We start from the raw sequence: 23,895 nt of genomic DNA, 5'->3' as shown, positions 1-23,895 counted from the left end.
ACTAATTCCAATTTGAACTAGCGCAGACACTTCCACAGATCGGCTAATGATTTTCTCTCGCCTGGAATATACGTTTTCTTCTTGCTACCGAAAATATCACATAATATATTAATTAAATATGCAGTTTTGGTTTCCAGATTCTTTATTAGAATTCCACCGGTAACTACTCTTTTTTGTCCGATTTTATTTCGCAACTGTGAGATCTAATAACGTATTTGAGTAATAAGAACACAATCGTGGCGCACACAAGTAACTTGCAGTATAATTGAAGGGTTCAGAACCATGGTGGGCCAAGCGCCATATATTAAAACCGTAGAAAACAAGGGTTAAATGAAGTTATTACCGTAATTCAATGGAAACATATAGCAAGTAATATAAAGTATACACATTCAAACTAAATATATCAATCTTCATTAAACTATGGCATTCACTTAACTTTAACCCTTGCTTTCTGCGTTTTTAATAAATGGCGCTTGGCCCACTATGGCTCTGAACCCTTCAATTAAAATATTGTACCATAGTTGCGTTCAACAGTTCTCAATTGAAAGCACAGACGTGCAGATATATTGTACATAAAGAACATTAGGTTCTACGAGATTTATGACACATTCTTTCTCATAAAATTTTCTCACGTTCTGTAACGATTCAGTTCATTTAAAGTGTTGTGAATGATGCTGAATTTGTATACTTTTTATTGCAACCATTCAAAAGGCACACATAAACGAAGTATTTAACAGTATGCACCAATGAAGATCCACTTTCCTTCTCTATTAAACACAGCACTAAAAGACAAGTGTTTTGTGACACTGTATGGGGCAGAAGCATTACATTACGATTAAGTGAAGAGAAACGCAAAAAGCATTTGAAATGTGAATACGGAGAAGAATGGAATGTGTGAAATGGACAGACTAAGAAATGAAGCTATGCTAGAAAGAGTGGATGAAGAAAGAATAATGCTGAAACTAATCAGAAAGAGAAAAAGGAATTGGCCGAGTCATTGGCTAAGAAGAAACTGCCCACTGAAGGATGCACTGGAATGAATGGTGAACGGAATAAAAGTTCGGGGCAGAAGAAGATATCAGATGATAAATGACAATAAGATACATGGATCGTATCCGGAGATTAAGGCGAAGAATAGGAAAGATTGGAGAATGCTGGGTTTGCAGTGAAAGACCTACCCTTGGGCAGAACACTATGAATGAATTTAAGCAGATATACCCAAAATTGATTTTGCACAAATTTATGTAAAAAGCTATCCCTACATTCTAATAATGGAGTATTATTTTTGCACTTTGCATGTGAAACAGGTAAATCTAAAATTACGCGTAGAAATAGGTCTTGTTTCAGTATTCACTGAAGCGGAACAAATCAGCGAACAACTGTTACAAATACATTAGGGGCAGTAATGCTCACAATAAGGTACTGTCCCGCTCAAGGTCTCGGTTACCTGCTGCTCCTCACCTGAGTGGTCGACACGTCCATAAAATTCGCAACGAAACTTAGAAATAATTCTGTGTGTTTGCAGTTTAATAATTTATCTCAGAAAGGAACTTTTCGATCAATAACTTCTGCATGTCATTCGTCAGTTCATTCCTAACAAAACAATCACAAAGAAAGTGACTTGCTGATTCTTGAAGTGGATTTTAATTTTAATGTCTTATTTTATGTATGAATCCATTACTTCTGTGCCACAAAATGTTACATTTCACGACTAAGTCAGAAATAATAATTGGTGCACGTAGACGAATGGGCGACGATAACTGCAAAACCTCTTTTTCGTTATCACTGACGCTGAAAACGTGTTTCTGCCAAAGTCTCGGAATCGATTTTCAAACATCACATTACTTTTTTACTTCGTATGAGATCTCCTAAATACATTTTTGGCCCAAACCTGAAATATAAGCCCGTTAATGCTGGCAACAATCAGTCATTCGTCTGTTAAGCGATGAATAAATTATACAAAACATCAAAATTGTTCTGAAAGTTTCATCTTCGAAACATATAGAGGCTTTTATTTATTTTTATTCCCCCCACCCAAAAAAAACAGTAACTCTTATACTCCGAAAACTGCAAACAAATATATAATAATGCTTTCTTTCTGACGCAAAGATTTCCGGACACATAATCTATGTTATTCACTTTTATTTTTTAAACGCGATGCTTAAAAAATGTTTCATGTGCACCATTCATGGATGAATTGACTCGCATATATTAAAGAACAATTTCAACAAACAGGTTTGGGAAAATTCTCGTACACACGTAAGACTACTTACACGCCATCCCAAATATAAATTCATGAATATTTCAAAATCTCTACTTTCTTCAATTGTCTTTTTCTTTATACTTTCCATAGTACGTAGAATTAAGAATAGTACGGAAATGTAATGAGTAAGGAGTTCTGGCGGTTACCAATAAATAAAGATTGAAGAAAAGAGAAGGGCTAAGGAAAATAGAAACAAGACATCTGAGACAGAAAATAAAAATTCATCCGGGACCTAAAACACCTAAACATAACGAGTACTCGGTATAATTAAAATGGGAGATTATTGCATTAATAAAGATAAAATGCAATGAAGGGTCGAACTACAAACATCAACGTCGTCAACAAGATAGTATCGTATGGAGCAGGGCAACCTGAGGTTTTTAAAAAATGAAATAACCCAATTACTGTTGCTTCCAATATATCATCCCTCCTCTGAAAAACAAGCGAAAGTGACAAGCGAACCTACACAGGTACAATATACAATTTAAATAGTACAATATAGATCTTATGCAGGCTTGCTAATTTGTCACTATCGTTCGTTTCCCAGAAGACGGATACCATTAGAACCTACAGTTCACGTAATTTTATTGTTTTAATCACATCACTTAGATGTCTGTTGTCCTCTATTTCACACACTCATTGCGTCTCTCTTTGAGAATTATCATCATTTTCTCTATTAGCGCAGGTACGCTCGTATTTCTTCGGTTATTCTTTCCTTCCAAGTCATCAACGTTCCTGGGTCTCGTCGCATAAGCTTCAATTTCAAGCAAACCTCAGAAATAAAGTCACGAGCTTCCAAATCCGGAGAACGTGCTGGCCACTGTTCGTTATTCTGCGATATAACATTTGATGAAAATTGGTATATTGTTGCTCTCGTATGAATCCAGCCCCATCTAGCTGAAACCACACAGCCAATTCTTTTTGGCCGCAATTACATTAGTACAAAACTGCGTATTGTTTCCATGTATCTTTCTGACGTAATACAGTACTGTACTTAATCTGCACCGTAATCATGCTTTAAAAAATCCTTATGGTTCAGAAGCAAGCTACTCCACACCACACAGTCTCTCTCTCGCTATGAATAGAGCATTCATGAAGCACTTTGGAGGTTTTTTTGGAATTAAATATCTAAAATTCTACTTATTAACAACTCCTGAAAAAAAAGAAAGAAAGTACGTTTCAATCGTCAGATTAAGATTTTTTCAGTGAGTAGGGGAAACATTCGCGAAATTTCGACTTCAACATCCCGCACATTTAATTGGTGAACAATCTCTATTTTGTAAGAATGAAGTGGAGCTTCTGGTGAATAATTGTGCGAACACTTCGCGATGAGAAACGATTCTCCTCAAATTTTAACATTCTCTGGTGATCGTGCTATTCGAACGGCTCCCGAAGGTTTCTTCTTCTGTGCAGAAGCCGTTTGACGAAGTTCCTAACCCACAATTTTGTGTTGGGACTAGGAACCGCACCCTGACGTGAAATTTCAAACTTTCTTCGAAATATATGTTGAGTTCTGATAACAAAACTTCCATTTTCGAAATACTTTCAGCACAAAACCACGATATTGTGATGTCCAAACTTTTATTACGAGTATTACTTAACCTCAACAATAATATAGGTGCCAATTTGGTTCGTAAAGTTTATGCAATCGGAAATAATAACCGTCAGATATCCCTGCGCCACCCGATAAATCCTAGTGTACCCAATTTCGAATAATAATAATACTAATAATAATAATAATAATAATAATAGGTTTACATGAAAGTCGAAAACATTCCGACTGACAAACATTCAAAAGCCTCGAAATCACAAAGCACTCTTATGTTCCGGGAAAACATACGAATAGGCATAATATAGTAAATAACCCTATGTGTTTTATTAATATTGAATATCAGAACGCCCTATTCGCAGCTAGTAAAGGATATATCCCACAGAATTTTATTCTATTTTACATCACGTAGTACGTAGAGATCGCAGTTCTAGAAACACTACCTAAAGAGATCCATTAGAACTAATTCTATTCCCCGTCCTTGCATGTCTCCGTCATGCATTCCAAGTTTCGCAACAAAAAGTAATCCCAATGGAGTTTTGTGTTTTCATAATTCCCTCCCCGCGCCACGGTCCCTGTTTTAAATAATATATTACTTCAAAAAAAAAAAAAAAACGAGGCAGAGGGAACAGTCAAATGTCAGTTGCCAGGCAACCAAACAGTCCAGAGTCCGCAACAGCTGTTGTTACTGTAGCGAGGTACAAGAAAAGGCGTAAAAAGTATTTGAAATATCGCGTTTAAAGAACAAGGGATTCCGCATGTCAAATCCACACAACACAGCGCTGCAGTCCCTATACACGAGGTCCGACATGATGTGCTCACGAAACTCTGCGAGACATTTTCGTCTTTTCGCTACAACCGCAATCGACATCATTTTTATTGCCAGCTACTCGCAGGAGCGCTGGAGACTCACATTATGCAAACGGCAGCATTTAAGAAGCCAAGTTACTAACTCACGAGTCTGATAACGACCGACTTCGTTAAAAGTGGAAACGAGGGACGTAACAAACTGTAACTAGGAAGTACGTCACTTCCAAGTTAGGAAGCAGTGTGACCCCTGCATCCCAACTTAAAACTTATAATGTAAATAGCATACTCTTTCTCACTATTAACTTGCTGCTTAACGTATTCGTTAAACTGTCGGGAAAGAGCGCTGTACGTCTTTCTGGAGGAAAGAATAGGACCGAGTCTTCTTCGAAGTGAATGCAGGTGAAGTTTGTTGGTGGCGAGGTGGTGAATACGTTGCTGCTGTGGTGGTGGTGGTGGTGTATATGTTCAGGTTTGTGGTGGTATATATGTTGGTTGTGGTGCATGTTGGTTAGTGTATGTTGTTATTGGTGGTGGTAGTAGTGTACGTATATGTTGATAATGGTGTTTATGTTGCAGCTGGTGGTGAATATGTAATTTGCGATGGTGTTGAATATATTAGTGATGGTGCATATGTTGCTGTTGGTGGTGATTGTGTACAGTACATGTTGTTATTGGTGGTGATGTATATCTTGCTCTTAGTCACTGTATAATTCTCTTCGTAATGCTGTAAGTTCAAAGTGTTCCTAATTATTGATATAATTATGACTGCTGGTGATTGTAGTCGTGATAGTGGTAATGATGATCGTGTATGTAGCAGTCAGTAGTCGTTATAATTGTGATGGAGGTGTTGATGGTCAAGGTGTCGTAGTTGCTGGTAGTGGAAGATCCGTAGATCATCCTTTGTCACATAACAGTTACGCATGAAGATTTTTGATACGACAGGCCAACCAATACTGGCCTCACGACCACATGCCTCACCACAAATGAACGATCATACGAGTATTAGGGTACTATGTGGTGGGCACGGTGAACCCCTTCCCCAGCCGCTGTAACCGGTTTTCGCTACCAAGCTTAGCTCCCCAAAATTCATGCTGGGTGTGTATCCGTCCCATGTAATGGGGGAGAAATTTCATGAGAAAATTCTTACCCCACGAGGACTCTTAACATGCGCTCATTCCGTAACGCTAGTGCAGGCATATCTTAGACCACGACGCTACGGAGCGGGGAGGAATAGATATATGACATCTAAGTTGGCTATACGAAGTATGCGACATGCCCAAAGCAGCTGTGAGATGCATCGCCGAAAATGCATTATTCGATGTTCATCTGAATGCAAACAAACAAACAAACAAACAAACAAACAAATGTAACTATAGCTTTGGTGCTACTTATTAATATATGTTGTTTTCGCTCAAGTCTCGATTCTTCAAGCAAACCTATACTTTCCTGAATATCAATATGAACCGAGGTCCAGCAGGCTTTTAAGTTACTCGTAATTTCGTTTCTTTCTCTGCGGCTTTACAATTCAACCGTCATATTCTTACTACCTCGTAACCAACAACAGGTTGCCAGTGGCACGCAGCTAGACTGCGTTCTACCCAATCGATTAAAACATTCCACACAACCTCGTCAACGAAGATGTTTTAAAATCCAACAAACTGCAGCCCCAAAACAGAAGGCAAGCAGATTCAGGCTGAAGTGGACCCCAGATCATTTCTGAAAGTTGAAAGGGAAACAAAAAATTGCGTGACGGAACCAACTTCTTCCCTGTACTAAATTTTAATGAATGCAATAAACAACAGAATGTCGTCACATCAAATTTTCATTCGGCTCTTGTTTTTGGCAATAATACCCCAAGTAAAGTCAAACTATGGACAATGACTTACCGCTTGCACACACCTCCAGTCCAAGTCGGATGCACACCCCATACTGACCTCTCACACGAGCAACAGATAAACTAGAAAATCACCCCACCACGCCCTTACACCGCGTACTTTAATTAATCAGCCCCACCCAAAACAAAGACGCATAGCATGCAACATCAACACTGAAATACACAAAGTTCCCATGGCGGGGAAGAGGGTAACGCCAATTAACTAGGCCAGTCAGTCATATGGACTCCCAACGAATATTGAAAGCCTGTGAAGTTCTTAGCTATTGCAGACGTTTCGGAAATATTACAGGTTGAATCGTAAGGTTTTATCGCTTCAGACTTGAATAATGTTTCTAAACTCAAATCGCCTTCAGGCCAATCACTGTAGAAGTCAGAAATCCCATATTTAACCTATACTTTCTTTCACTAATATACCGTCAATAAGAAATTATTATAGCAATGAGGATAACGTGACGATAGTTTGACCTAAAACAGGCGGGGGTTCGATTGAATGGGATTTACAGCTGCTTTGGTATTCTTTCTCTTATATCAACGTAAGTCTTGTCCCTAAATAATATCTTTCTTATTTATGGCTCTTACTTAAGGGGAGGCAGAGGTGAATATTTCAAAATCCACAAAATTTATCCGATTTGTTTGAAATTGATCATGGATATTAAGTGTGTTATTAGTAATAGACATACCAAGTTTCAACTTTCTAAGTACAATAGTTCTGTAAATATTAATAATTTTATACAACTTTATATCGTTTGATATAAAATGCTCAATGTACCATATTGTAAGAAATGTTCAATATTTCCTTTTATTTATATATTCAGAGAAGGTATATAAATAATGATAAGTATTAGTTTATTATGGGAATAATATAGTAATACAGTTATCTTGGTTTTAATTTCATACTTTTAAGGGCACAAAATAAAAAACATCGGAATATCAAAATAAAGATAATAAAAATGGAAAAAACCAAATTTTCATTTTTTCTTCAGTTTTGTTCGAAAATGTCACCTCTGCCTCCCCTTAAGGAACCCGGAGGTTCATTGCCGCCCTCACATAAGCCCACCATCGGTCCCTATCCTGTGCAAGATTAATCCAGTCTCTATCATCATATTCCACCTCCCTCAAATTCATTTTAATATTATCCTCCCATCTACGTCTCGGCTTCCCCAAAGATATTTTTCCCAACGTCCTCCCAACTAACACACTATATCATGGGTGTCAAAACACCTATAGAACCAGGAGATATTGGACGTCAAGCATGCCCTGCTAAGATCAATAACTTTCCATATTAAATAGTAAAAACGATCTTAAACAATATGCGCTGCGGGTTGCTTATGCCAGGGGTTACCTCGTACGAGTTACAATTGGACATCTAAGCTCTATATGCATTTCTGGATTCACCCATACATGCTATATCCCTGCCCATCACAAAAGTCTGGATTTCATGTTCCTAATTATGTCAGGTGAAGAATGCAATGCGTGCAGTTCTGCGTTCTGTAACTTTCTCCATTCTCCTGTAACTTCATCTCTCGCAGCCCCAAATATTTTCCTAAGCACCTTATTCTCAAACACCCTTAATCTCGGTTCCTCTCTCAAAGTGAGATTCAATTTTCACAACCATATAGTACAACCGGTAATATAACTGTTTTATAAATTCGAATTTTCAGATTTTTTGACCACAGACTAAATGATAAAAGCTTCTCAACCGAATAATAACTGACATTTCTGTGGTCGTGCCAGAGAATCAGTCTCATTCCGAGGCTTATTGTGTGGTTTCGTAAAAAGCTGTATTTTACGATAAGTTGTTAGCCCTTCGCTCAATCCCCACGCAGGAGGACCACCCCTTATCGGCTGTCCACGACTGCTTATTCAATATATTCGCAGCTACCCTCCATATCTGGAGGCTGTCTCCTCTATCCGCAACCTGAGGACGCGCCATGCCGTGGTGATAGGGATCCACAATACATGGTAAAATAATATCTGTACTTCAAAAATAAATATTCCATAAATCACAACTACAGTACAATACGGAAAATGTTGAATCAGTTCACCTCACGTTGTCTACAGAGACTTCGATAAATTTCATAAATTGACACTACATAAGAGACTCTGTATTACATTCTTCTCCGCTTTATGTAAAGACGGATACCAAGTATGAGAAATAACGCCTTGCTTTACCGCATGGTATAGCAGCATTCGATTAAATCCATCTAAATTATTTACTATTATAGATTTATTAATTTGTCCTACAGAATAATATCTATAATATTGACAATCAATATTTCGAAGAGTCCATATGACAGTAATGCGTAATTACTACCGTATTCTTACGTGAAATATTTCTATCCTAATTCAAAACACAAATAAACATCAGATTATCGTCCGATGCAAGTCAAAAGTCTTCAACAACGTAACAACTGTTTCAAAGTTATGAGAATACGCATACATCCTCATTAAACTCTACCGTAGGTATACTTACATAACAAAAAAAATTGATTGATTTTATGTAGTATCAACTGTATGGTTCTAGCAATAATGTAATTCATAATGATATTTAAGCTAGGCGAGTACGAGCTTGTCATGGAATTAACTGACATTCAGCTTACAGTTGAGTCACAAAAAAGTTCAACCAGGTAATCGACCCTGTAGAGATCCGAACCAACACATGAGCGCAATCTCAAAGCACGAGTCCAGCTCTCTACTCTCGACCTGCTCGTGACTAAAGACATCTTGAAAAAAAATCCAAACGTTCAATGTTTGTCAAATGTTTATTTTTCTATCGTTAACATCCATAACCTCGCATTTGTTGAATCGAAGTTGAAAGTTGAATATGAAATTTCGTTTCGCCAACCGAATTGGTCATTGGCAATTAGGTTACTACGCTGTCGATAAAATTGTGATATGGACAGTGAAATGGTGAAATGATAGTGGCAGGAATAATCTAGGCCAGGCCTGCACAAACAGCGCTCAACGAGCGCGGGAGAGCGGTGTTTACCGCTTGCCGAAACGGAGAGGAAGATAAGTCAGAATGACATAGACTTGCTGTAGGTAGAGGAGAGGGAAACGACCACACAGTTATCTAGTGGAGTGCAGTGTGTAGGCCTATTCTCAGTAACTGTCTCACGTTGCTTACCTACTGCTACAGTACAGTATGGAGGAATCTAAAAGACGGAACTTAACATTTAAAGATTTACAGCTCGAACTTATTGATCTTCAATGTGACCTAAGAGCTAATGATCGTTTGAATAATACTGTACTACTAGCCTGGTTGAGTTTTACAAGACTAAACATTAGCAATAATATCCACGACTACACAGGCTGGCTGTAAAAATGATTGCTATGTTTGGCTCAACATTTATATTTGTGAGCAACTGCTTTCTATGATCAACTTTAATAAAGGCAGACATCGAACATCTGTAACTGATGTTTCATTACGATCAGTAGGCTACTGTTCCTTTCAGCTGCCAACAGCATAAAACCTCGTTTTGATGTACTGATAAATAAAAATATAACAAAATAATATTGTACATTTAAGTACTAGCTATAGAATTTCTATTACTTCTGTAAAATAAATATTTCTTTATTAATTAATAATAGTCCAAGATCGTTTTGCAAACACTGAACGGGATTTCATTTCATAAGCACTCGTAATAGTACTTCCTTTTGTGTATATTTTGTACGAGATACACCACTTCTCCAGTCCACCCTTATACAGAGCGCAGCTAATATCTGCATTCCGCTCATGAGCTGTGAGCCGGCTCGGAGAGCGCAAACCTTGTGCAGGCTTGATCTAGGCTCTACGAGAAAAAACATACTACAGCAGACTTGACAACTACATACCCCACAACCCGCCTACAGTCGAACTCCTCTACGCTACAAGCAGGCCAGATCGTTCCTCTGTCAATTAACCAGTCGCGTGCATCATTTTGTTTCGCGAATCCACATTCTTAACGCCTCCCTAATCGGGAGTCAATTTTCTCAAAACGCACTCGAGGAGAGAGGGATGAACACGTCAGACATTTTCTCCCTCGCAGCAGCAAGAACAGACAGCTGAAGCGAGCGAGCGCGCTCTGCATTATGCAACACACCCGCGCCGAGCGGGGCTGCCTACCTGCGCGTCTGAAATATTCAATAACATCTGTTATAGAGAGAGGCTGCTGGCTGGGTGCTTCAAATACAAACACGGGCGCCATTACATACCTGGTGCTCCATGTCCAAGTCGTCGTTCTCGTCCTTCATGTAAGAGTTGGAGTCCACGGGTCTCTTCATCCTAACGTAACTAACGTCAGTAGGTTTGCTTATCAAAGCTAATGTAACAGGTTGTCAGCCTTACCTGGAACAAATCAAGAGGTACAATTAACATAGCGCTACAGAACCAAGCATGGCAATATGTACGAGGTATAACACTAAAAAGAAGTTGAGAAATGAGATCTAAAATTAATTTTGACATAATCGAATATCTGGTGACTGCTGTCAAATTCAGACACACATCAACGTTAACATTAAAACTGGTATAAAATACAAAATATTGGAAGAGGAGGGCATCATACAGGTAGCTAACAGCAGTGGCATAATTAGTAATGAAATATTAATTAATACAATAATTTCAATACGGTAGCCTATAATAATGGGCATGTATTTTGTATTTATATTAATACTGCATTTTGTGTTGTTCTTATTACTGTATTCTTTTTGTATTATGATTTTAATATACATTTGTATTTGTGTTGTAAATAAACTTATAAACGTGTACAGTAACTTTAACTTCTAACTAAAAGGTACGGAAGCAGTCGAACAACTGAATCCGGCATAGAGGGGAATTGGATTAATTTGTACCACGACTACTCTTATTATTATTAAGGTAAAGTACCCAAATAAGAGACAGGGCCCTAATAAGAGATACCTTGTTAACTTATCCGGTATAATTTGCCATGTCTAGACAACTATGGTAAATCAATGTTTGTGCTTCTAAGGCATCGTGTTCTTTGTCTATCCTCAGTTGAAAGTAAGCAACGAAGCTGAGAGCAAGAAAAGTAATTTTTCACATTTTGAACTTTTTACTGGTTTTTGTTGAGGAAGAGAACAGCAGGTAATGTAAGCTACAACAAATTCATTATTAATTTTATAAAATTGCTAGCAAAATGTTGCATATAATAAGGTAGATTGCTAATAAGGAAGATAATAACTTATGACCTTGGGTAGCTATTTCATTTTTATTTACTCCGTCCCCTAATAAGATACACCTAGGGGTCCTATTAAGAGATAGTATCTCTTATTTAGAATCCTTATTTGGTATTATTATGATACTCAAATTTGAGAGTTTAAGAAAAGCGTTAATGCTTCCAGTGATGTCAGTTTGACTGCCAGCAACTACATAAGAACCAATGAAAAATTAATTGAACTATTAATTAAAATTAATTATGAATTAGGTCAATCATTAATTATCCATTGTCCTCAATTATTCATTACAAAAATTACTAATTGAAATGTTTAAGTTATCATTATTAATGACTAAAATTAATTATTTATTGAGATGACAATAATATCAATAGCTGAAGTCAATTAAAATCAGCTAGTCCGACAATATTACCTTACTTAAAGATTAAAATGTAAGTGCTTAATTCGTAAAATATTCTCTATACATTTCAAATAAAAATCTTGTGTAATTATAAAACTATTAAATTTAATTGTGATTCCTGATTTCGAAAATTTCGTTGGACCTGTGTAAATATCGCCACTACAGCCAGTGCCAGCGTTTGTGGCACGTGTTCTTGAATAAAAAGCCAGTCAGTGAGCATTTGTTGCCAGTGTAGCTGAGAACGGTAACACCTAACACGTCATGTAAGCATTCTGCCAATCACAGTTCGTCCCTCCTCTGGCAAACTAGCGAAAGTGAAAATAAGCGCCCCTGCACTTAAGGTCTATATTGTACTAAGTAACTTAGTACAATATAGACCTTAAGTGCAGGGGCGTTTATTTTCACTTTCGCTAGTTTGCCAGAGGAGGGACGAGTTGTCAGTTTTGTTGCCCACTGACTGCTTCAAAGGCAAGACACTCGCACTTTGCGTTTCTGGGATGTGTCCTTGAGTACACTGACTGGTCAGTGTACTCAAAGATCTGTGGCATCTGTTGCTGTTGCCACTTCGGTTGAGAGTGGTACCACCTCCTAAACAGATTTGACGTAAGCAATCTGCGAATCACAATTGTCAGCTTTAATGCCCACAGGCAAATATAAGTTACTCGCTCTCAACGTTCCCATTACTTATTTCACGCGCTAGAAACGGTGACTTTGGTTATACCACAGTTAGGCCTACAGAAGCAGCGGCAACAATCACCACCTCAAGAACCGTAAGTTTCAACCAGTGGTTAGTCGCATGTAAAGTCATCCAGGGCAGGAAAAGGAGCTATCATAATATAATTTCTGATCAGAAAAAAAATGAGAGATAGTTTAGATAAAGAAAATCAAAGAAAAGACGGAGCTCGCAAGAAGTTGTTCGAAAAACAACAAAAATCACAGAAAAACTCAGTCCAAAAAGCACTGCTTGAGTTCGTTCAGTGATGAAGAATCCGATGTGGAAATGGAATTAATTAACTCTAGTGACTCGGAATATGGAGAAAATTATGATGATGGAGAGTGCTTGTTTTGCACTGAATTTTTTCAGAGGACACCAGGGCTCAGGAGAGAGAAATGGATTCAGTGTTCAAAATGTAGTCGTTGGGCACATGAAGACTGCAGCACTGATGATGACCCTTTCGTTTGTCCAACTTGCTCAATACAGCGAAATAAGAATTGTGTCTATTAAAGGGGTCGACAAAATAAGTGCAATCAACTTAAAATTAAAATATGGATATCGAAATTTAATATTCTATCATTTTTCTTTCTCTAGCAAAATATTAACGTTACCAATAGTAGCCTAAATAAGATTAGTACATTCATGTCCGATTTGACCGACTTTGTGTTCTTTTCGTAAACCATCTTAATTTCACTTGGAAAAATGCCAAATAAACAACAGAATTTCTGTTGAGAAGAGTTGGGTCACTGTTGCACTGACCTCTTCAATTTTAAAATGTTCCTGAATTTATTAAAGTATCTACATTAACTTCACAATGTTACATATGCTTCAATTTTCAGTCAAATGATGATAATTTTTGTCCATGTTCAAAGATAAACTTAAATAACACAAGTATCTCTTATTTGGAACCCCTTTTCAAGACATCAGTATTTCCCAGTTTTACTTTCTTTTTATAATTTGAAGTAATAATAAAAACCAACTAAAATTTGTATTGTCAATTCTAAAAATAGACGAAATGCTGTATGTATTCCACTCATTCAGATTAAAAATGTCTATTCCCATCCTCATTTATAAGCAGTTAAAAAAAAGTGTCTCTTATTTGGGTACTTTACCTTATTATTATTATTATTATTATTATTATTGTTATTATTACTTACTTACTGGCTTTTAAGGAACCCGAAGGTTCATTGCCGCCCTCACATAAGCCCGCCATTGGTCCCTATCCTGAGCAAGATTAATCCAGTCTCTACCATCATATCCCACCTCCCTCAAATCCATTTTAATATTATCTCCCCACCTACGTCTCGGCTTCCCTAAAGGTATTTTTCCCTCCGGCCTCCCAACTAACACTCTATATGCATTTCTGGATCCGCCCATACGTGCTACATGCCCTGCCCATCTCAAACGTCTGGATTTAATGTTCCTAATTATGTCAGGTGAAGAATACAATGCGTGTAGTTCTGCGTTGTGTAACTTTATCCATTCTCCTGTAACTTCATCCCTCTTAGCCCCAAATATTTTCCTAAGCACCTTATTCTCAAACACCCTTAACCTATGTTCCTCTCTCAAAGTGAGAGTCCAAGTATCACAACCATAAAGAACAACCGGTAATATAACTGTTTTATAAATTATAACTTTCAAATCTTTTGACAGCAGACTGAATGATACAAGCTTCTCAACCGAATAATAACAGGCATTTCCCATATTTATTATTTATTATTATTATTATTATTATTATTATTATTATTATTATTATTGAAATAAAATAACTTAAATTAAACAATTGGTGTACAGAAAAAGCTAATGAAACAGTACGGTATGGCATTTAACTATTACACAAATGTCTTCAAAGTTAAGGAAATTAAACCTCAAGAAGAGGAACATACTGAAGTGAAGATGTAATGGTAGACACCGTTTGAAGGGAATGAAAAAAAAAAATAAAAGAAAAATGCAGAAGCAAAATAAAAGCAATGGTGTTCCAAGAAAAATGTGCTTTAAAAATCTTCTCGAGTACGTGCTTTCAGTGCAATTTGACGAGGGCCGAGGGTGAGGCCCAGGTATACAAGAGAGGAAAACGATCAAGTATTGCACAGAGTGACCTACAGAAGTGGTCTGCGAAAATTAGGTGATCATTGATTACAAAGCCCGATATTCAGTATCATAGCTTTTAAATTATTTATATACAGAAATTTTGAATTAATTATTTTACAGGAAATCATTTCCCTCACCTCCATATTTTCTATGTAAATTTTACAAAAACAAATCGTATAGATGCTATTTGTAAACTCTAAAACTGCTTTCTGAAGATATTTCCAATCGGAAGATTTTTCTTTTAATAATGGCGAGCCATAGGAGGCTGGTCTAATTTACACTCGCGATAAGATTAGAGAATGGAGATTTGTTGAGATACCAAAAGAGAACAGGATTGTTTTACAGAAAATAAATTTGCTTTGCTTTAGTATTGGCAGGGGTTAAAAGTTATTTTATTATGCATATTTATGTAACTTTCGTTCAGAAGTTAGTGATTACAAAATGCACAGCATATATTTTATCTTTCCACCCTTGCACATGTGCAGCTGCGCTGTGCATTGCCACATCTGCCAACGTTTCCCTTCACTATTATCATTCCAACAATACTTCACAATCACCCTCATTCTGGGAGGTCCCGAGCTAGGCCTCCAGAACAAATAAAAATATAACTGGAAGTTGTACGCACTGTGTTTAATAAATACTTATTAAAATAACTTATAGGCATTTTCCTACCTGGACCAGTTTACAATATACAGAGGTGTGAAAATTATTAGAATAATCTTAATTTTAAAGGTTTTTTAATAGTTCCTTCACAAATATTCATTGAATTGATGAATATTGGTTTATATTACTATACTGATGTAGGATATATTTACTACTAACAATGCCGGAAAGCATTGTTGTACATTGGTATTTTTCTTATTTTACAATTTTTATGGGAATTCAGAAATTATTATATTATGTTGGCGGAATTGGAAACATAAAAAATTATATGCACAAAACAGATGTATACGTTCATTAGAACCTTCGCAACAATGTAAACGCAAAGAACAATTTGTTTAAATCATTTCTAAATTAATTTTTTATGTTTCCAATTCCGCCAACATAATATAATAATTTCTGGATTCCCATAAAAATTGTAAAATAAGAAAAATACCAATGTACAACAATGCTTTCCGGCATTGTTAGTAGTAAATATATCCTACATCAGTATAGTAATATTATATACCAATATTAATCAATTCAATGAATATTTGTGAAGGAACTATTAAAACCCTTTAAAATTAAGATTATTCTAATAATTTTCACACCTCTGTAATTATGCTCAATTTACAGTTTCTAACAACTTGACCTCAGATAGACACAAAGTGAAATTCTATGAGTGGTGCTGCCACAACAACCAGTTTCAATACCTCAAAACCCGCAGAACAATACTGAGGCAATTGGCAAATACCCATTGTCTATGCTGGATACGAACGCATGGTCACGGTTTCCCGCAGTGTCAAAACTATTCACATTATTACTACACTATTAATAATCATCTCCACCACCACAACAAGCATCATCATCATCATCATTATCCTGTCTTCCCGAGGTTTCATTAGATGATTAGACTAAGAGTCTTTTAATTAATATTTAATATTTTAGGAGATAGGCTATTATTTTGTAGGACAAATTAATAAATCTTTAATATTCTCTAAGAGTCTTTAAGTTTTCTGTATTACTGGTGATTTGTTATATTTAAGGGGGGGAAGTACAACTTTCGCCAGAATAATTTTACTATAATTCAATTTTTTTTAGTATCTCTGGAAACGAAAAGTGGCGTGCTTAATATACACTATCTGTACTTCAATAAATAATTTTAGTGTTTTTGAAAACCCAATAGTTTTTTTTAATTGTGAAAAAATGTTTACCTTTTTTTTCAGAGTTTTAATGATAAATTATTCAAATATTTAAATTTTGATATAATTCTTCTTTTTGATCTATTTTTAATAAACACGTCTACAACATACAGTATATACTAAAATCTGTAACATGTTAGTCTTAAAATATTTTAATTTTTTTATTTCATTTTATAGGTCTAATTTATTTTCAAAACATTTTTAATTTTTTTTTTTTAAATAAACTATTCATTCTAACTTAAAGATTTTACTGTATGTTGTTCACATGAGAGAACTTCACATGCATACAAATTTCCATTTAGATATCTTGAGTACGTTTTGGGTTATCATTTTAAATGCTGCCCGGCTGAAAAAAAAATCTCAAACATTTTTCATATATAAAGAAAACTATTGGGTTTTCAAAAACATTAAAATTATTTATTGATATACAAATGGTTTATATTAAGCAGGCTATTTTTTTTTATAAAACCTATAGATTCAGAGGGGGGAAAAAAAGTTGAAATATTAGTAAAATTATCCTAGCGAAAAGTGTACCTCCCTCTTAATACAACAGAAAATATCCTACAAATCCCCAGTATAACTTCTTCAATATTTTGGAAATAATTTAACTGAAGTGAAAATTAAGTTACTCATTTCCACCCAACTTTTAATACGTAGGTCTGCTGTACACACGCGCAAGGTTTCAATATTAATAGCACCTTTACAAATGATGAGGGGGGGGGGGATAAAGATAACTTACATAGCCTAACGTTATAGTATCATCTTTACAAGTTAAGGGGAAGGGTGGAGGCTTTTCGTTGGTGAAAAATACGTTAAATTGCTTCGTTATTATTTATCATCAATATGATTATCCATGCTACTTTTTTCTTCTGAACGTTCGTTTTCCTTAACTAATTTCTATTTTATTTATCTTCAATCTCTCATAAGTGTCCAGTTTCTTAAGGGCTTGTCGATTTAATCTCAATCACCAAACATTGTTAGTTTATGTTACGTACAAAATGAATGCCACATAAACTACAAGCCAGATAAAACAATTCTCTATTCTTGGTTAAAGAAATACTACGTTCAAATATTACTACACTTAACGCGTTTCTTTCAACCATTCTTAATTCTGTGCTTCAAAAATGACACCATGCTGAATCATCTCCTGCAAATTGGACGACGTCGAGCTGACCACTTACCTATGACAGTGCGACTCCACGTCTAGATTTAATAACATTAAAGTAAAGGTCAGATCGCGACGGGAGGATCCAATATACAAAGGGCCCAGGGGAGGGGAGAAACTCAGACCTCCCTCATGCCTTGTATCACACCTGGAGAAAATTAATTTTGTCATACAATGGGGTTAGTCGCCTTAACGGAGCGACGTTTATAGCAGTCTGCGAGGAAATATGAACTGAATAGAAAGCAGCTAGCGCCCCTTTGGGTCTGTGACGAATCCACCAAATTTGTAATGCGCCCGCTGAGCGGTGCAATGCAGTCTCAGGCACAATTCAAGCCCATCCTTTCAAACTACAGAGGCCAATCAAAGCACATATGAAATGAGAATTACATGAAGATCTGAAGTACTTTTCGAAAACCGTCGCAGAGACGTACACCTCAAATTTCACATCCGTATGAGGACTGGAACTGATCGCATTACTTTAACTAGTTCAAAGTACACACTTTTTCTCGAAGAACATGATAATAAAATTGTATCTACATCAACATTAATCTGTTACATCAATGCCCATAAGTTACTTACTTGTGTAATTACGAATTTTTAGGCGCTAAAAATAGAGAGATTTAGGACTTTATAAAATTCAATTGAGATTAATAAAATTAACGATTAATAATTTCAATTTGGTAAATATTCCATTTTAGTTGGAATGTATGTACACAGAACTGGTACTCACAATGACTGCTAACTCAACTGAAGACTCAAATTCTATCAGTGAAAGAGACTGATTGCTGATTAGCGAGTTTAATTTACCATAACGGAGTGCATTTACTCAAAAACTAATTTGTAAGCTCTCGCCTAATCCCTTTCATGCTAGAATGGATTCTTCAGAACGAACTTCGGATCCAGGAAATTAGATAAAATCTCCTTCCCTCTCCTTCTAAGACCAATAAGGAATGAAATTGCCAGACCAGTGTTTGTCTAATCTTTTTACATTTTAAATGGCATTTTTGCATTCTAGTACCGGTATTTATATTTTAAATATACGCAAAATACTAAAAAGGCGTTTTAGGCACAAACATAGTTTTTAGGCATTTACAGAACTTTGTGGTTCATTTAGGCCTTATAGGCCATGCACAATTTTAATAGGGATATGTAGCCTATATGAAACGTAGATATATTTGAATAAGATATGTCAAGGGCGTAGTAAACAAAGTACTGTAGGTACGGAATTAAAAATCCGTTCCCTAGTAATGACATATTCCAATCAATACTTGGGTGTTGGTGTCGACTTCAGGAATTGTCATGAAGTTGATGAAATAACACTCAATTCAAGAAATTATTCTTCTAAACCTATGCACTTAGGGCGCTCATTTTTATTTATTTAGGCATTTAAATTTGTAATGGGGGGTATTCTATTTTCATTCAATTTCAGCCATTTATGCAGTGTTTAATACACAAACAGTGTTTCATCATAAAAAGTGCAATATAAAAAGACATAAAATAAACGGAATACAGTTAATTTGATGAAGTAGAGTAGTTTAATATGTGTTTACATTTCGACTGAACGTGAGTTTCATTGCCAATGACCTTGCGGTCAATACACAACAGAGAAACAACTGCTTCAGCGTACGTATAGGGCAATGTAAATAACTGTCCATTCTCATTTTCACTAGAAACATTCTTTTCTGATAAAACCTTGACACTCGCAAAAAAAAAAAAAAAAAAAAAAAAAAAAAAAAAACATTTTTTCTTCAGTTATTTACTACCGAGAGTATTATTTTGACAGTTTAAATCATATACCCTACACCCTATTTATTGTGGTGATTGCTGTTCTCAAAATTTACGAAAATGGGCAATGAAAATAATTACATCATCAATTCATCACTAACCACGCAATTAGGTTAGAACCTGCAGTCTCTTTACGATGTATTTCCCGATTACATTTTCCACGCAATCTAGTGGTTTCTGGTGGTATTTGAGCGCTCTGTATGGCCACATGGAGTTGGTCTGGAAAAAATGGTACGCTACGGTAATTTCTCGTTGCTACTACAATGGTAAGATAATGCCAGCAAATTATTGAGAAATATTAGGAAGACAGAGATGCTTGCTTGCTGGTATCGCTCCGGTAATATTCAGGTGTCGATGCCAAACGTCAGGGATTCCCAGTATTCCTTATTTGCAGAACGCTTTTCTTTTGAATTCCGTTCAGTTCCTCTCTCGGGAAAGATATGGTGCAGAAGTTCCCCGCTGCTACTAGCTACTACGTCAGTTCGTGGCGTGACAGTCCATGGAAATCAACATAAATAATACATGTAAAGCATATTACGAGGCGCATCCAGAAAGTAAGTTTCCTGATTTTTTCCCCTTGAAAGTAAACGTAATTAGCCGTGTCAATTGCGCATGCGTAACAGATCTATGATGTATCAATCATATGCCAGCCGGACAGGTCCCGCCTGGTGCCAGTAGCGTGGCAGCAGTGGTCCGAAATGGAAGCTCTTATTCCTTCTCCCGCCGCCTGCGAGGTTCGATCGGTGATAAAGTTCTTTAATGCACAAAGCACTGCGCCAATTGAAATTAATCGGCAGCTCTGTCAGGTCTATGGGCCGAACATCATGAGTAAGCAGATGGTGCGTCGCTGGTGTAGGCAGTTTTCCGAAGGTCGTCAAAGTGTCCTTGATGAAGAGCGCAGTGGGCGACCGTCCCTCATCAATGATGATCGTGTTGAGCTGGTGCGGCAATGCATCATGGAGAACCGTCGCTTCACGATTACGGAGCTGAGCAGCCATTTTCCGCAGATATCGCGATCCTTGTTGCATGAGATTGTCACTAAGCACCTGCTGTTCAAAAAAGTGTGTGCCAGGTGGGTGCCGAAAAACCTGACACCCGAACACAAAATGCAACGTTTAGGAGCAGCACTGACATTTCTGCAACGGTACCATGATGACGGCGACGAGTTCCTCGACAGGATCGTCACGGGCGATGAGACTTGGATTTCGCACTTCACCCCGGAAATCAAGCAGCAGTCAATGCATTGGCGGCATAGTGGATCTCCGGTCAGGACGAAATTCAAACAGACGCTGTCGGTACGGAAACTGATGTGCACGGTGTTCTGGGACAGGAAGGGCATTCTGCTCATTGACTTCCTTCCAAGAGGTGAAACAGTGAACGCTGAACGTTACTGTGAAACACTGCGAAAATTGCGACGTGCCATTCAATACAAGAGGCATAGAATGCTTACTGCAGGTGTTGTGCTCCTCCATGACAATGCTCGTCCACATACGGCTCGGCGCACAGCAGCTGTTTTGACGGAATTTGGCTGGGAGTTGTTTGATCATCCACCCTACAGTCCTGAGCTTGCTCCCAGCGATTTTCAAGTTTTCTTGCACCTCAAGAAATTCCTGTCCTCCGGTGAGCGTTTTGGCAACGACGAACAGCTGAAGACGTCTGTCACACGCTGGTTCCATTCACAGGCGGCAGAGTTCTACGACTGAGGGATACAAAAGTTGATCCCATGATACGACAAGTGTCAATTCTGATGGTGGCTATGTTGAAAAATAGCTGAAACATTGCTGTACCTGTTGCCAATAAATGTTTTCCTTAAAGTGTGTGTTATTTTTTTTTAATAGGAAAACTTACTTTCTGGGTGCGCCTCGTATATTAATAATATTGTAAAATATGTGTGCGCTTAACTATGCACATTAACAGAACAATGATCCGATTTCTTGTGGCAAAAAGTATGAAATCTGCAGAATTTTATTCATACATATGGAAATATGGCACCAATTTTTGTAAGTAGATTCATGTTTATAAAATGTACAGTGAATGAAGTAGGGTACGCTCAGGAAAATCAGTCGAAATTTCAACATCAATTGCTTGAAAATGATTCAAGATACGTCGTTAAATTTAATTATAAGTGTGGGAACCGTACATTCAATTGGTCTCAACCGTCTGAAATATAAAACTCCTTCAAACTGAGAACCGAATGAGCTTACAGGTGAGAACGGAATGAGACTTACGATAAGCAATGGTGTGAAAAATCGGTTTTTCGGTGATGGAAACCAATTTCTGCAAAATGTGACGCGTGATAAAACGTGGATAAATCATTTCGAGCCAAAAGCCATAGGAATCGAGGCTTCCATCCTCACATGTTAACAAAAAATTTAAACCCCAACCGCAAGAAGGCAAAGTAATGACGACGCTTGTTTTGGAATATTACAGAGCTAATGAACTGCTATTTTTTGGTAGAAAACTGTATTACATCGATTTGCTCGACCGAGCAAATGTCAGAGTTACTGCAAAGATATCGAGGAATGCAAAGAAGGGGAGCCCTTCACGTAAATAACGCATATCTTCGTCCTGCCCATACCACCATCCAATGCCTTAAGAAATACTCTGCAAGAATTGTCACATTCCCCTTAAAGCTCAGATCTTGCAACATAAAACAGTCATATGTCTGGACTTATACAAGATGCTCCAGAAGAAACAAATTCCATCACAGTAATTAAGTGAGAAGAAAAGTGCAGAACGGGCTATACCAGAGTAAACGTTTTTCCTACAAGAATTAGCTTGTAGAGCGATGTGGTAATTGCATACATGTAGTCGGAATGTATATCAAAAAGTACTGAAAGTTATTCGTTTCTGAAATACATACTGTATTACTCTGATGTGTCTTAATTTAATGAACATGCTGGAAAAATATCGAACTGTCTAGAGAAAATGGCAGTAGCCAAATGAGGAGAAAAAGCTATCCCAACACCATGTTTGGCACCACATACCATTCGGGCTCTCTAAAATAATTTGAATTATTCAAATACGAAGAATAATAGTGCGACCGTGACAGCCTATCATATCACGACGAAGGTAAGCCACATGATCACTGTCTAAAGGACCCCGTACACTACCTGGAGATAGGTCTGTACAAACCTACAAACCTAAATCCACAGACAAAACTCCTCGTGTATTAACTCCTCGTGTATTATGTAAGACTTTTTGGCCTTTAAAAAGTCTCAGATTTCAGGGACTGCTAGAATTTTTCAGACTATATCAGTCTCCAAATTAAGGGGGAGAACAAGTGAACTTGGGAACAAACGATACTGCGAGCATGTGGTCGAGATTTCGCAACTGTTTCGATTTTTAAGCAGTTCACTGTAGCAAAATGACAAGATATACTCGTAGATGTACAGATTTGAGAAATCATTCTCACATATTCTTATGAACGTAAAACCATGAATGAATAGCACAGTGATTGCATTTCTCCTAGGAAACTGATTTCAACGACTTCTTTGTGAAATATAAAGAGATAAGTCTGAGAGTGTACGGACAATCATTCAATTCAAACATACCTCCCTGAGGTAAATATGTACAGATGTCTTCGTTAAGTCTATCCGTGTATGGTACCTTAAAAAATACGTCAATCCTAAGATTTTGCCTTAAGTTGCATAACACAGAATATGACACTACTCATAGGAAGATTGGAGAATAAAGAATAGAATCACGGATGGGCAAAATTTATGGAAGATGGTCTTCCCAACAATGCGAAGCCTATGCAGACACTATCTAAGAAGTAGTTAAAAACCACTCCACATCCGAAGCATAGCCTTGAATTTCATCTCTTCAAAGACAAAGACTGTTCATCGACACTACTGTCGAGCGTATTCGAACACCACCGCCATCAAACGTATTCGGATTTTACTACCTACGTAACCAACTTGGGCACTGCATTGATAATGCAATACAGCTCCTAAAAATAATTACGAAATACCCAGGAAGAATATTTTTTTTACTTTTAAAGATCACTGACGACTTTCTTCAGCAATTAGAATTTATAAGCACTCATTCATTCATACATAGTGTACTGGTCAAGAGCAGCACTTTCACTGCAAACCCAGCATTCTAGTTTTTCCTATTTTCTGCTTTCCTCTTTGTCTCCTCATATGATCCATATATCTTAATGTCGTCTATCATCTGATATCTTGTCCACACCTGTGGAGTAACGGTC

At 37.0% G+C, this 23,895-nt stretch overlaps 1 protein-coding gene across 4 annotated transcripts in view; it reads right to left on the bottom strand.

The window, feature by feature from the left end:
* Window positions 1-23,895, bottom strand: part of heph (polypyrimidine tract-binding protein 1 heph) — a 604,630-nt gene that overhangs the window by 469,487 nt on the left and 111,248 nt on the right. For 2 of the 4 annotated variants that reach the window (XM_069847361.1, XM_069847362.1), the window contains exon 2: window positions 10,711-10,843. The exons of the other annotated variants lie outside the window; for them this stretch is intronic. In XM_069847361.1, coding sequence (XP_069703462.1) covers window positions 10,711-10,779 — 69 coding nt within the window. In that variant the 5' untranslated portion in view covers window positions 10,780-10,843. The remainder of the gene's footprint in view (window positions 1-10,710; window positions 10,844-23,895) is intronic. 4 annotated transcript variants of the gene reach the window in all.

Source organism: Periplaneta americana, chromosome 15, assembly GCF_040183065.1.
Source record: "Periplaneta americana isolate PAMFEO1 chromosome 15, P.americana_PAMFEO1_priV1, whole genome shotgun sequence".
In the NCBI taxonomy this organism is placed as follows: Eukaryota; Metazoa; Arthropoda; class Insecta; order Blattodea; family Blattidae; genus Periplaneta; species Periplaneta americana.
This window is presented reverse-complemented; position numbering and strand designations above follow the sequence as displayed.